Source organism: Eublepharis macularius, chromosome 19 (assembly GCF_028583425.1).
Source record: "Eublepharis macularius isolate TG4126 chromosome 19, MPM_Emac_v1.0, whole genome shotgun sequence".
In the NCBI taxonomy this organism is placed as follows: domain Eukaryota; kingdom Metazoa; phylum Chordata; class Lepidosauria; order Squamata; family Eublepharidae; genus Eublepharis; species Eublepharis macularius.
The window spans coordinates 8,740,991-8,753,785 of record NC_072808.1 but is presented as its reverse complement, the minus strand read 5'-3'; the positions used below and the strand labels follow the sequence as shown (position 1 = coordinate 8,753,785).

The 12,795-nt window shown below is 47.1% G+C and overlaps 1 protein-coding gene across 1 annotated transcript; it reads left to right on the top strand.

The window, feature by feature from the left end:
• The first annotated feature begins 466 nt into the window (after positions 1-466).
• On the top strand, positions 467-5,829 carry LOC129345936 (inhibin beta E chain-like). The gene is made up of 2 exons (XM_055003174.1): positions 467-1,108; positions 4,755-5,829. Exons 1-2 carry the CDS (start codon positions 754-756, stop codon positions 5,459-5,461), a joined length of 1,062 nt encoding a protein of 353 aa, XP_054859149.1. The 5' UTR covers positions 467-753; the 3' UTR covers positions 5,462-5,829.
• Positions 5,830-12,795: the final 6,966 nt, after the last annotated feature.

Sequence of the window (12,795 nt, the reverse complement as noted above, 5' to 3'; positions counted from 1 at the left end):
CGAATGACACTTGCCTGGCAAGTGAACAGACTCAGGGCCAAGCTACAAGTGATGAATGACACTTGAACAGCAAGTGGATTGAGTGGAGTGCAAGTGAACAGGGAGAAATACACTTGCTGTTCAAGTGTCATTCGTCACTTGTAGCTTGGCCCTAAGTCAAATGGCTGCCCTCCTCCTTTGACCCTCCACCCCACATTTTGCCATTGCCCCTGCCCCTCTCTTTGTTGGGATCTGGCTGTTTATAGAGAAACACACACACACCCTGCATTCCTCACCCTTTTTGCATCCTGGCCAGCAGTGCTCCCTTTCCCTGACACCTGTTAAGCTTGTAATCCCCCCCCTGCTAATCCCCACCTCCCTTCTCAGCTGGAGGAAGAACCCTCCCTCGGAGCATTACAGGCAAGCCAGCCAATCCCTGCAGCACAAAGGGCAGGGCCAGGCTGGCTAAATGACAAATACTGGGGAAACCTGGCTGGATGGCACTCAGGAGCAGCCACTCCACCAGGAGAGATCTCTTGAGCAGGAGAGAGCTGCCTTGGCCACCTGACCTCTGCAGCCAGACCTGACCTCAAGGAGCAGAGAGAGCCACAGAAGGCAAATTTCATCCTCCTGAATCCAGGGGAGATTGAAAGCTTCCAGACTAAGATGCAAATGTCCTGCACGAAGCCCAGACGTCACTTGTGAGCTCCAGGCACCATCGTGACGACAAGCCACCCATCCTACATCTCAGTACCTGCAACCAGTGGGTTCTTCATGGCTCCTCCCTACAGCCCCCCAAGTTCTTGGACTCCTCTGGCCACTCTGACCTTGCTATGGGCCTCTTTGGCCTGGACAGAGGGGCGGCCTGCGTGCCCTTCCTGTGGGATGCCCTCTCTGGAGCCAAGCGCTGAGAAAGCCTTCCTAATCGAAGTGGCCAAACAGCAGATCCTGGAAAAGTTGCATCTGAGCGAGAGGCCCAACATCACCCACCCCGTACCACGTGTGGCTGTAGCCAATGCCCTGCGGCGGCTGCACATGGGCAAAAGCTGGGCAGATGGACGGACTCCCCTCTGGGACAACGCCGAGTCCGATGAGCAGAAGTATGAGGTCATCAGTTTTGCAGAAACAGGTAAGTCTTTGCAGCCTTTGGGTGCTTGGGTAGTCCGGTGTAGGGAGCAAAAGGCACGTGCCAGCTCTCCACATTTGGAGTGTCGTGCAATGATTAGTCTGCTGGCTTGCAGCCAAGGATACATGAGTTTAAATCCCTGCTTGCTGTGAAATTTACTGGATGATCCTGGGCCAGTGACTTTTTCGTTCAGCCTCACCTATCCCACAGGGTTGTTACAAGCTCTTCGCCGAAGGGCCAGGATGAAAATGTGCCAAATAAATAAAATGATTCCAAATAGTGCAATTTCTTACCTGTGCAAGCGCAGCCTGGGTAGAATCTGATGCCGTGGGGGAAAAAAGATCAGATGGCAAGGGGAGAAGTGTGCTGTGTGCATGCTGGGGATAGGTTTTTTGTAATTAAAATGTTTAGACTCCACCTTTCCGTGTGGTTCAAGGCAGCTTACAATAATCGTTAAAAATGTTAACGAGAGTCCATGCGATATAGGGACTAAAGTAGCAGACTAAGGGCCAAGCTACACATGACGAATGACACTTGAACGGCAAGTGGATTGAGTGGAGGGCAAGTGAACAGGGAGAAATACACTTGCCGTTCAAGTGTCATTCGTCATGTGTAGCTTGGCCCTAAGATCTGGGCAGCCCAGGTTTGATGCCCCGCTCTGCCACAAAAGCTCACAGGGCGAACTTGGGCCAGTCACACACTCTGAGCCTAACCACTCAGAGCCAGTCACACACTCTGAGCCAACCTCACAGGGTTGTTGTGAGGACAAAATGGGGGGGAGGAGAATGATGGAAGTTTCTCTGCATCCCTATTGGGAAGACAGGCAGTGTGTAAATGATGTAAAAGAAAGAAATAAAATACTCAAATTCCAGGGCAGTCTGTTGTAGCCAGAATAATAAGGATCCTTATGGCATCTTAAAGACAACACATTTATTGTGGGACAGGATTTTATGGAGTCAGAGCTCACTTATGCAGTGGCCTCTGGCTTACGATGAAAACTTATGCCGCTACAACTTTTTGGCGGTTCAGATTTCTCAGCAAATCCAAGCTCCTCTGAAATCTCTCTAGCTGGAAACAGCGTCTGTGTCCCGTGGAGAGTAAGTGGTAGAGGCATTTTTGCCTGTGATGGATGTGCGCATTGTTTCCATTCACAGAGTTTGCAGCATTTGGGGAGATGGCAGCAGAGATATCGATCGATCGATCGATCGATCGATCAATCAATCAATTTTTTTCGATACGGAATCAGCTCTGAAGAGTAAAAGAATAGAATAAAAGACAATAAAAATGAGAATACGGTGGGCACGTGTAGTGTGATAAGCACAGGACTGTGGGCACAGGTTGTAGAGGAGGGACAGAGAGACGATACCTTCCTCCGACAAGGAAGTAAGTTATTGGGGCTGAGGGCCAAGCTACAAGTGACGAATGGCACTTGAACGGCAAGTGGATTGAGTGGAGGGCAAGTGAACAGGGAGAAACACACTTGCCGTTCAAGTGTCATTCTTCACTTGTAGCTTGGCCCTCAGTCAGCTGCTTGCATATGGCAGCAGAGCAAAATACATGGGAGCCAATTCACACCATACAAAGTTCTTGTGGCCCCCACGTGGTTGAGCCAGTCCTGTCAACCAGACATATGTGGGAGTTTCATGCTCAGAACTTAATTCCCAGACTCAGGGCCAAGCTACAAGTGACGAATGGCACTTGAACAGCAAGTGTATTTCTCCCTGTTCACTTGCCCTCCACTCAATCCACTTGCCAGGCAAGTGTCATTCGTCACTTGTAGCTTGGCCCTAAGAGCCAAGCTACAAGTGACGAATGACACTTGCCTGGCAAGTGAACAGACTCATGTGTATTCCTTCCTGTGGAGTGCAAGTGGAGCGCAAGTGAACAGGGAGGAATACACATAAGTCTGTTCATTTGCCAGGCAAGTGTCATTCGTCACTTGTAGCTTGGCTCTCACACATATCAGGGTTGCGGCGCCTAGAGAGAAGGGGGGGATTAATCTTTCTCCACTGTGCTATCTTCGGGCCAAGCTACACATGACGAATGACACTTGAACGGCAAGTGGATTGAGTGGAGGGCAAGTGAACAGGGAGAAATACACTTGCTGTTCAAGTGTCATTCGTCATGTGTAGCTTGGCCCTTCTCCACCGGAAACAGCCCAGGGAGTTGCTACATGCCCCATTGGGTATACACATGAGTGTATACACATGTACTCATGAGCTGCACATTTCCCCAATGGGGCAAACAGCAACAGTCTGAGGTTGTTACTGATCACAAAAAAATGGCATAGTGAGAAGACATAATCCCCCCTCTCTCCTCATGCTTAAGCCTCAACCCAAATTGGACCCCTACGTGATCCGAGCATAGGATTCCCACCACATGGCTGATCAACTGGATTGGGGCAGCTAGAAGGGGGACACAAAGACACGCACAGATTGGCCGTCTTTACACAGTAAAAACATTGCCTCGGCCCTATCATCTTTAGCCCTCTTTAAAATGAGTGCCTATCTCCACCTTGTGTGTTTGGTCCTCTCCTGTCTTCTTTGCTTAAGTTACATTTTGAGTGGGGCTGACTAGGAGCATCTAGTGAAAGGCACAAGGCCGATGGATTTGTCTCCATACGGACAGAAGCTCTGTGCTTTTAACAGCTGAGCGATGGGCAGAAATTATCAAGAGAATCTCTCCCCAATGGTAATGAAGAAAACCTTGCTTGCTGAATATCTCACTTGTCATTCCCTCTCCCTTTAAAAAAAAAACAGTGGTGGCTCTAGGAATACCCCACACTTTTGAATTTGTTCCACTAACTGCATTCATTCACACAGCTTCTCATCTCTCTGACCTCCTCCTTTATTTGGGGCCTTTAAGGTTCCTGAGCAGTTACCCGTTCAACTCCTTCAGACCTTCAGACAAACCCTTCTCTCTCATCCTAATCTATCTCACAGGGTCATCGTGGTTCATAATCCAAATACAGAAAATAAACATGAAGCATCTGGTTGATGGAAACATGGGCATCTGGTTGATGGAAACAGATCAAGATGGGTAGTCGTGTTAGTACATCTGTAGCAGCAGAAAAGACCAAGAGTCCAGTAGCACCTATAAAGACTAACAACATTTGTGGTAGGGTCAGAGCTTTCGTAAGTCACAGCTCACTTCTTCAGATACAGGTAGAATGTGAGTCCATCTGTCATATCTTGGCGAGTGGAGTATTAGATGCCAAATGACAAAGGCAGGTAAATGACAAAAGCCAGTGAATAACAATAGCAGGCATGATTGGATTGGGTGGGGTATGTAGAGAGGTGGTTTATGTGGAGAAATCAGCATTGGTAACGAGACCGAAAGCCTAGATCTCGATTCAGTCCAGGTGGATGCATAGTCTTGAGCTTCATTATTACTTGCAATTCACTCCACTCACCAAGATATAAGGATAGATGCACTCACATTCTAGCTGTATCTGAAGAAGTGAGCTGTGGCTCACAAAAGCTCATATCCTACCACAAATTTTGTTAATCTTATAGATGCTACTGGACTCTTGCTCTTTTCTACTGGTTGAGGGAAAGATTCTGATTCAGCTTCAGTGGTGGTTGTCGGGCAGGCTAGGAGGAACGCTGCTACAAACTTCATCTCTTGACTGTTGTCTTCTCTTCTACAGAGCCCTCTGGGAAACTGCAGTTCCAATTCTCCCACACAAAAGGCCAAGACATGCGGATCCACCAGGCCCAGCTATGGCTGTACCTCAAGAGCCACCAAAACATTACATTACAAGTTTACCAAGGAAACCACCAGCTAGCAGAGCAGCAGCTGCAGACCAAGGGGTGGCACACCTTCTCCCTCACGTCTGCCATGCAGAGCTTCTTTGAGCGTGAGGAGAAGACCCTACTCCTGGACTTGCAGTGCAAAGGTTGCCACCATCCCAGCATCACAAACCTGTTGACTTACAGCAGCAGTTCTCACCAGCCCTTCCTGGCAGTTAAAGCCAAGATACGGGAGCCTGGTCACCGGGTCGCCAAGCGCAGCCTGAACTGTGACCAGAACTCCAATGTGTGCTGCCGAAAAGACTATTACGTCAGCTTCCGAGATATTGGCTGGAACGACTGGGTCATCAAACCAGAGGGCTATCAGATAAACTATTGCATGGGGGAGTGCCCCATACATCTGGCTGGTGCACCCGGTATGGCAGCCTCCTTCCACACCACCGTCTTCAACTTAGTCAAAGCCAACAATATCCGGACTGCTGGCCGCTCATGCTGTGTCCCCACACAGCGACGAGCCCTTTCTCTGCTCTACGTTGACCCCAATTTCAACCTCCACAAGAAAGAAATCCCTGACATGGTGGTTGATGCTTGTGGATGCAGCTAAGGATAGCATTCTAAGTACCTGGAAAGCTGAAAGGGGTGGAGGGGAAAACAAGGACTTGTCCGTCATGGTGCTTCAATCCAGGTTAGGAGTAGAGATGGGCACGAACTGGAAAAAAACCAAACCATGCGGTTCGTGGTTCGTCAAATTTCATGAACCACGAACTTTCATGAACCTGCCCCTGGTTCGTGAACCAGATTGTTTGGTTCATGAAAACTTCACATCCGTGTCAGAAAATCATCACTTCCGGGCCAGCAGAAGGTCACTTCCGGGTCAGCAGAAGATCTGCAGGAAGTCCATCCCCTGTTGCCTAGGAAACTGATTGATTGGCACCAGGCTGTCTGCAATCATGAACCAAAAAACGAATCAAACGAACCAGCCTAAAGTTCATGTCGGTTCGTCAGAAATGGAATCTGCTGAACCGTGGTTCGCAAACCATGAACCGGCCTGGTTCGAGCTTAATTTTAGTTCGTATTTCGGTTCATGCCCATATCTAGTTAGGAGCAAGGTACAGACTCTTTTCAGAGAGCAAACTGTGGTTTATGTGGAACAAAGCAGGCCGCAGGAAGCTGGACATCTTGCCGTTTTCCAGCATGTTCACAATAAAGACCTCAAATAGCTCTAAGCTGAGTTGCTGCTTAGGATTCTATTTGTATTCAGATCATCCGCTGGAGGTGACTGTCTAATAATCTTGCTGTACTGTGCAACCGCCCTGTCCTATATGTTCATCTGTACCCTTTGCAGATCTGGCAGTAGACCTGGCATCAGTTTGGGGATAAGGTTGGGACGGGGAGGAAGTCAGCAAAAAGCAAGTGCATTCCGTGCCTGTCTAAATTAATTTAATTCTAATGTTTGGTTTTGATGCACTTGAAGAGCCCGGCCAGTGGGGTACCAGGGAACAGAATTGTGGGTACTTAACCTTAAAGGCAAATCACAGTGGTGCATAGTGTTGTTACTCTGGCTTTTACAGTGTTCCAGTCTGTCTTTGGGGAATGTTTACTTAGAGGAAGCTATACTTGAGTCATGCAGAAAAACTGGGTGACCAAGGAGGCACACGCAGACATCCAGTTGGTGGAGCTGACACCAAAGAGTTCATTGATATCTTTTTGCCTTTTGTTTTGCCTGTGTGTGTGTGTGCTCATTGCACTTATGTTTATGTATCTATATTATTATATTTTTGAAGGATATCACCAATAAAAATGTGTTTTCAAAAAAGCCAGTGTTCTTTGAGGAATAAGGTTCATCCGTAAAACGGTGGAGGTGTGTGTTTCTAAAGTATGAAAAGTAGGCGTTAGAAGAGGTCATGCTGTTTTCATCGAAGCAAAATTAAACAGGAGACTGAGGGCCAAGCTACACATGACGAATGACACTTGAACGGCAAGTGGATTGAGTGGAGGGCAAGTGAACAGGGAGGAATACACTTGCCGTTCAAGTGTCATTCGTCATGTGTAGCTTGGCCCGTAGGCAAAGGGCGAAGCTACAAGTGACAAATGACACTTGAATGGCTAGTGTATTTCTCCCTGTTCACTTGCCCTCCACTTAATCCACTTGCCGTTCAAGTGCCATTCGTAACTTGTAGCTTGGCCCAAAGTGCAGGAGACGTTCTCACTCCCAAAAGAACGCAGGACGCAGCCAGAGGTTTAAGGCAAAGACTGACGATATTTCATTTCCGGACTTAAAACATTTTTACTCAGCTGTCCCACTGGTAGTGACCAAAATGGTTTACAAGATTCTTGAAGATAGTTTCAAACGGGTAGTCGGGTTGGTCTGTAGTATCTAGTTGGTCTTTGAGATTCTTAAAGATTCCAAACATTGCATCAAAGTTGGGGAATGGTTAATGGAGAAAAGCCTGGTGAGAGATTCTATTTGTATCAAACTTTCAGAAAGGAATACAGAGAAGGCAACCAAAATGTCTTCCTTCATCCTCTTTGTTAAAACTGGAGTTATATAATTTATGATCCAAGATCATCTGCTAGCCTAAAATATTCAATATTCTCTAGTCAACTTCCCAAGCTTCCTGATCTGGTGGCTGCTGTTGCAACAGCTACTACAGCTAGTATTTCCTGGCTGTACTCTGTGGTAGCCCTGATGAAAATCCTTGTCCCCCGCCCCATGTGGAAAATTCCTCACTCGAGCCATTGACTAGCAGCTCCAGCACTCAGGGCCAAACTACAAGTGATGAATGACACTTGAACGGCAAGTGTATTCCTCCCTGTTCACTTGCCCTCCACTCGATCCACTTGCCGTTCAAGTGTCATTCATCACTTGTAGCTTGGCCCTCAGTCAGGGGGAAAGTAACTCATTTTTGTCTCCAGTTCTGTATGTCCCAGGATCCTTGAAGCAGAAGATGGGAGGGGGCACTTCAAAACTGACTCATACCTGCTTACTTTCACCCCTACTCTCAATAACTTTTGAGAGAATGCTTCACGTGGGTACCCATGTTGGGCGGCAATGGCACCTTAAAGACCAACTCTCTTTGGTCCGTTGGTCTTTAAGGTTCTATTGGATCCGGACCTTGCTTTAGGAGAATAGTTTACATGAGACTTGACTGCTCTTAATATACACACTCTTTTCTTTTCTCCCTCTCTTACCTCTTGCAAGCTTTTGCCACAATATAAAAGCCTGCAAAACCAAGGTGGAATGAGAAAAATCATACAAATATAAATGTATACCCTGCTTTTCTCTCCAACGGACACTCAAAGCTGCTTACAATATTCTCCCCTACTCTATTTTACCTCACAACCCTGTGAGGTAGGTTAGGCTGAGAGAGAGAGCCACTGGCCAAGGTTATCCAGCAAACTTCCATGGAAAAGTAGGTATCTGAACTTGGGGCCGTTTCCACACGCTCTTAAAAGGATGGTCCACTCACCGAAAGCTGGCGGCTTTTCTCACTCACTCCACACATCTCTGATTTCAAACTGGAAGCAGGCTGTTTGGCTTCCATTTTTTTCAGCATCTTTTCAGGGGCACAGGAAAGTGCGGGAAACTGTGTTCAAAAAAGGCATTGAAAAAACGGAAGCCAAACAGCCTGCTTCCGCTTTGAAATTGGAGACGTGTGGAGTGAGAAAAGCCGCCAGCGTTCAGTGAGTGGACCATCCTTTTAAGAGCGTGTGGAAACGGCCTGGCTGAGTTTATTCTGGCACTGCAGCCACTGTACCACATTGTACTCACATCATTCATGAGTACAAATGCCTCTTTCAAAAGGCCTGCAACTCTCTGAAAAAAATGAGTATTTATTTAATATATTTTATCCTGTTCTTCCAGTCAGGAGTTTTGAGCGACATACTTTTTCTGTGCTCCTTTATTTTACCTGTTGAGGTAGGTTAGGCTAAGGGCCAAGCTACACATGACGAATGACACTTGAATGGCAAGTGTATTTCTCCCTGTTCACTTGCCCTCCACTCAATCCACTTGCCGTTCAAGTGTCATTCGTCATGTGTAGCTTGGCCCTCTGAGAGAGTGACCGGCCAAAAGTCTCCAATTGAGCTTCTATGGTAGAGAGGAGATTAAAAACCTGTGCCTCTCAGGGCCAAGCTACACATGACGAATTACACTTGAACGGCAAGTGGATTGAGTGGAGGGCAAGTGAACAGGGAGAAATACACTTTCTGCTCAAGTGTCATTCGTCATGTGTAGCTTGGCCCTCAGATCTCAACGCAACACAGAAATCACTACTGTGTACTGTGTACTGTGTACTGACTGTGTGTGTCTCAAGTACACACCTACATTCTTTTCTGTGCTCCTAAAAGAGGAAACGGTGATAGCAACCAACTTGTGTTTAAAGCCCACATGTTGCTTAAAGCTTTCTGAGGGGGTAAATGCCACCAGAAATGGGGTTGTCATACAAAAGGGACCAAGGTATGCTTGTTAACCCCCCCCCCCCCCCAGCTAGAAAGACAACTGTTCACCACTTATTCTTTAGGACCCAAGATAGGTATGTTGACATATCCGGTTTGCAAAAATTTGAGCACATATATAGAAAAGAAGTCAAACTTTCGCTAGATTCTCTCTTTTCTATGGAAGGGGTAGGCAATCTTTGCCAATCCTGTCACATAGACCATTTTGCTCAGGATGCAATACTTGGATACCTAAGCACTTGAGGCGGGGCCCTGAGGAACTAGCAAGATACTGGAGAAGGCAAAAATGATTGCTTCTGTTTGCCATTGCCACACACACACACACCAAGCTTGGTATGAGATGAGCCCCTGAGGCTCTGGCAGCATTCTTGGGGTTCAACTTGCTCCCAGAAAGGGCCAAACTACAAGTGATGAATGATACAGGTTGGACACTTGTCAGCTTCCCTCAAGTTTTGATGGGAAATGTAGGCAGCTTGGTGGAATGTTGGACAAGTGACAGTTGAAAAGCCCATTGGACAGCAGTCGGAGAGCCAAGCTGCAAGACCAGGATGCCTACATTTCCCATCAAAACTTGAAGGAAGCTGACAAGTGTCCCACCTGTGTCAGGCGTCACTTGTAGCTTGGCTCTCAGTCAGTCCATGAACAATCCTGGTCTCTCCCCACCCTCTTTTGTCTACCAGCCCACCGTCATCTTTACAGGTGAACTATTTTTCCCAGCACTCATATCAAAAAGCTTGCCCACTGCTGGTCTGTAGATTTTCTCCTCCATGAGAGCTATAGAAGGTGTAGGCCCTTATTGCTAGGGTCTGTATCCCCTATATGGCTGTCTGTCTACCTATATAATATAAACCTTATATGCTTTTTAAAATGCATATAGCCATTTTATCCCTATACAAGCAGCCGTGTATCATACCCAATCATTAGAAAGCCAGGATTCGCTGCTGCTCTCTGCTGGTTGTACTTTGAGCCAAATTGGAAAGGCCACAGGGAAGAAAGAGAGGGAAAGGAAAAAAGACCGAGGTTGCAGTCCTGCTGTGTGGATTTTCATCCAGGAAGGCAGTTTTATAAAATGAAGAGGGCTGTCATTGCAATGTCTGTGAACATTTTTATGCTCGCTTTACTGCGTTGTTTTCTAATTTTGTCCACATGGTTTAGGTGACTGACAATCCAGCCAGGTGTATTCACACATAACAAAGACCTCATGTCCCACAGTTGGCTGCCACAGGTCAGACATGCACTGGGAATTCACGGTGCGCCCTTGGAAAAGTCACTGTCTCTCTCGAGGCCGATTAACGTGTAATGAAGTCCTTATGTACTCCATGTGTCCAGTCAACAGACCAATTGGGATTTCTGTTCTCAGCATTTAATTTGCAGGTGCGTGTTGGTCAAGCCTGCAGCCTGCAGGGAGTGGAAATGGAAGACTCCCTCCCAATTCCATTGTCCCAATGTGAATAGTGGGAGGAGCAAAAAGCAACCTGAAAACAGATGGAAATGCAGTGGTGGGCACTGTGTTTTTATGGTTCTATTATTACCTGGTCAGCTGGTTACAGAGGGTGGTGTACTTTCGGCATTGATGCTATGGGGTCCTATCTCCCACACCTCTCACACTGTTTAAATGAACACAGGAAGGTGCTTCATACTGAATCAGGCCACGGGCCCACCAAGGACAGTATTGTCTACTCTGATTGACATTTGTTTTTCTGAGGGCCAAACTACAAGTGACGAATGACCCAGGTTGGACACTTGTCAGCTTCCCTCAAGTTTTGATGGGAAAAGGCGAAAACCAATAACAAAATACAAAATAAAAAAGGAACAAAAGAGGGGCATATAATTTCACCTCTAACATTTGGTCAGGCATGACAGCTGAGAAATGACCACACTTGGTCTATTCAGAAACAAAAAGGGTAGCTCTTTCTAGTGCTTGAGCACACCTGGGCTGCTTTGCTTTTCCTGCCTGCTTGGTATTTTTAATCCTGCCACTACTTGTGAAGGGGAAAGTGGCTCAAAGTCCATGTTGCATGGCAGCTCCAAAGCAGATTATCACCTCCAAAGCCTGTCCTGTCCCCCCCTTCCCATGGCCCTGGCCCCACTGCTGCTTGGAAACGTACAGATCAGAGAGCAAAGGGCAGCTTTCATCAGCTTGGACTTTTCGTGCACAATCCGTGGCTCAGGCCGCGCTGTGCATGAGGGGATCACGATGTGACCATTGCCCCAGCACATTAGGGAATGGGTGCAATTTTGGTGCATTTCCCCCCACCCCACACCTGCATGGGCTTGTACTCACCTTGCAAGCTGGACATTCCACTCTTTCGAACATACAGGCCCAGAGCGGAATTGTGCCCTAGCATTCTATTTTCATTTATCTTTCAGACATAGTCCTCCACTCAGGGTCAAACCACACGAGACAAATTACACTTGAATTACACTCGAATTACACTGAGAGCCAAGCTACAAGTGACGAATGACACTTGAACGGCAAGTGAACAGACTCACATGTATTCTTCCCTGTCCACTTGCGCTCCACTTGATCAAGTGGAGAGCAAGTGGAGCGCAAGTGAACAGGGAGCAATACACGTGAGTCTGTTCACTTGCCGTTCAAGTGTCATTCGTCACTTGTAGCTTGGCCCTCAAATACACTTGAATTACAAAAATACACTTGAACTACCCATGTAATTCGAGTACATTTTGTCTCATGTGGTGAGACCCTTAGAGGCTCCGTTGGATTTGCTGATGCCCTACCCTCCTTCCCATTCTGCTTTCTCAGGCCTGAGCACCGCGCAACATTGCTAGCGTGTCCCAAATTCACCCTGCAGTTCTGGCATCCCATTTTCCCACCTGTAACCCTTTGCAATGGTACCTGCGCCTGCCTCTGTTCCAGTCACAGATGCTGTGAACGGTACAGATAACATGCTTCGAAACTGAATTTGCCCTACGAATAATTCCTGATCATCTTTTGAGTCAATTTCCCCATATTCTCGAATTGCTGATGTTCACAATTTAAAACGAGATGCGTCTCAAGTTTATGTCCTATTTTTGCATCTGCATCATTCATAATTCATCACACTTGGCAACTAGCTGGTATCCACTGTTGCTACATCCTTAGAACTTACTCAGAGCCGAATGACATGATACGAATGACACACGAATGACTCACAAATGGAGTTACACGTGTCTCTTCATTGCTTTCCTGTATACTCGCCAGCGTGGTCAGACTGTACTTGATCTCGTGTCTGTTCTGGCATGGGTTTCTTCTGTGCTCCTCCAAAACGCAGGAATGGTATCTCATCATGCACCACCAGTTTGCACATGCTTAAACCATCCCCTGTAACAGTCCCCTGTCCCCTATTGCCTTCCTGTGCAGGAAGAGGGAAGCGGAAGCAAAACAGAATCGCCACTGTGCAATGGCGATACGATGATATGGTCCGCAGACACTCGCCAATGTAAATTGCTTTTTTGCTGCCACATGCACAGAGCAGAGCC

Bases quoted from the DNA above. Each gene is read 5' to 3' on its own strand.
- LOC129345936 (XM_055003174.1), top strand. From the start codon at position 754: ATGGCTCCTCCCTACAGCCCCCCAAGTTCTTGGACTCCTCTGGCCACT. The intron at 1,109-4,754 runs GTAAGTCTTTGC...TCTCTTCTACAG, and splicing joins CATCAGTTTTGCAGAAACAG to AGCCCTCTGGGAAACTGCAG.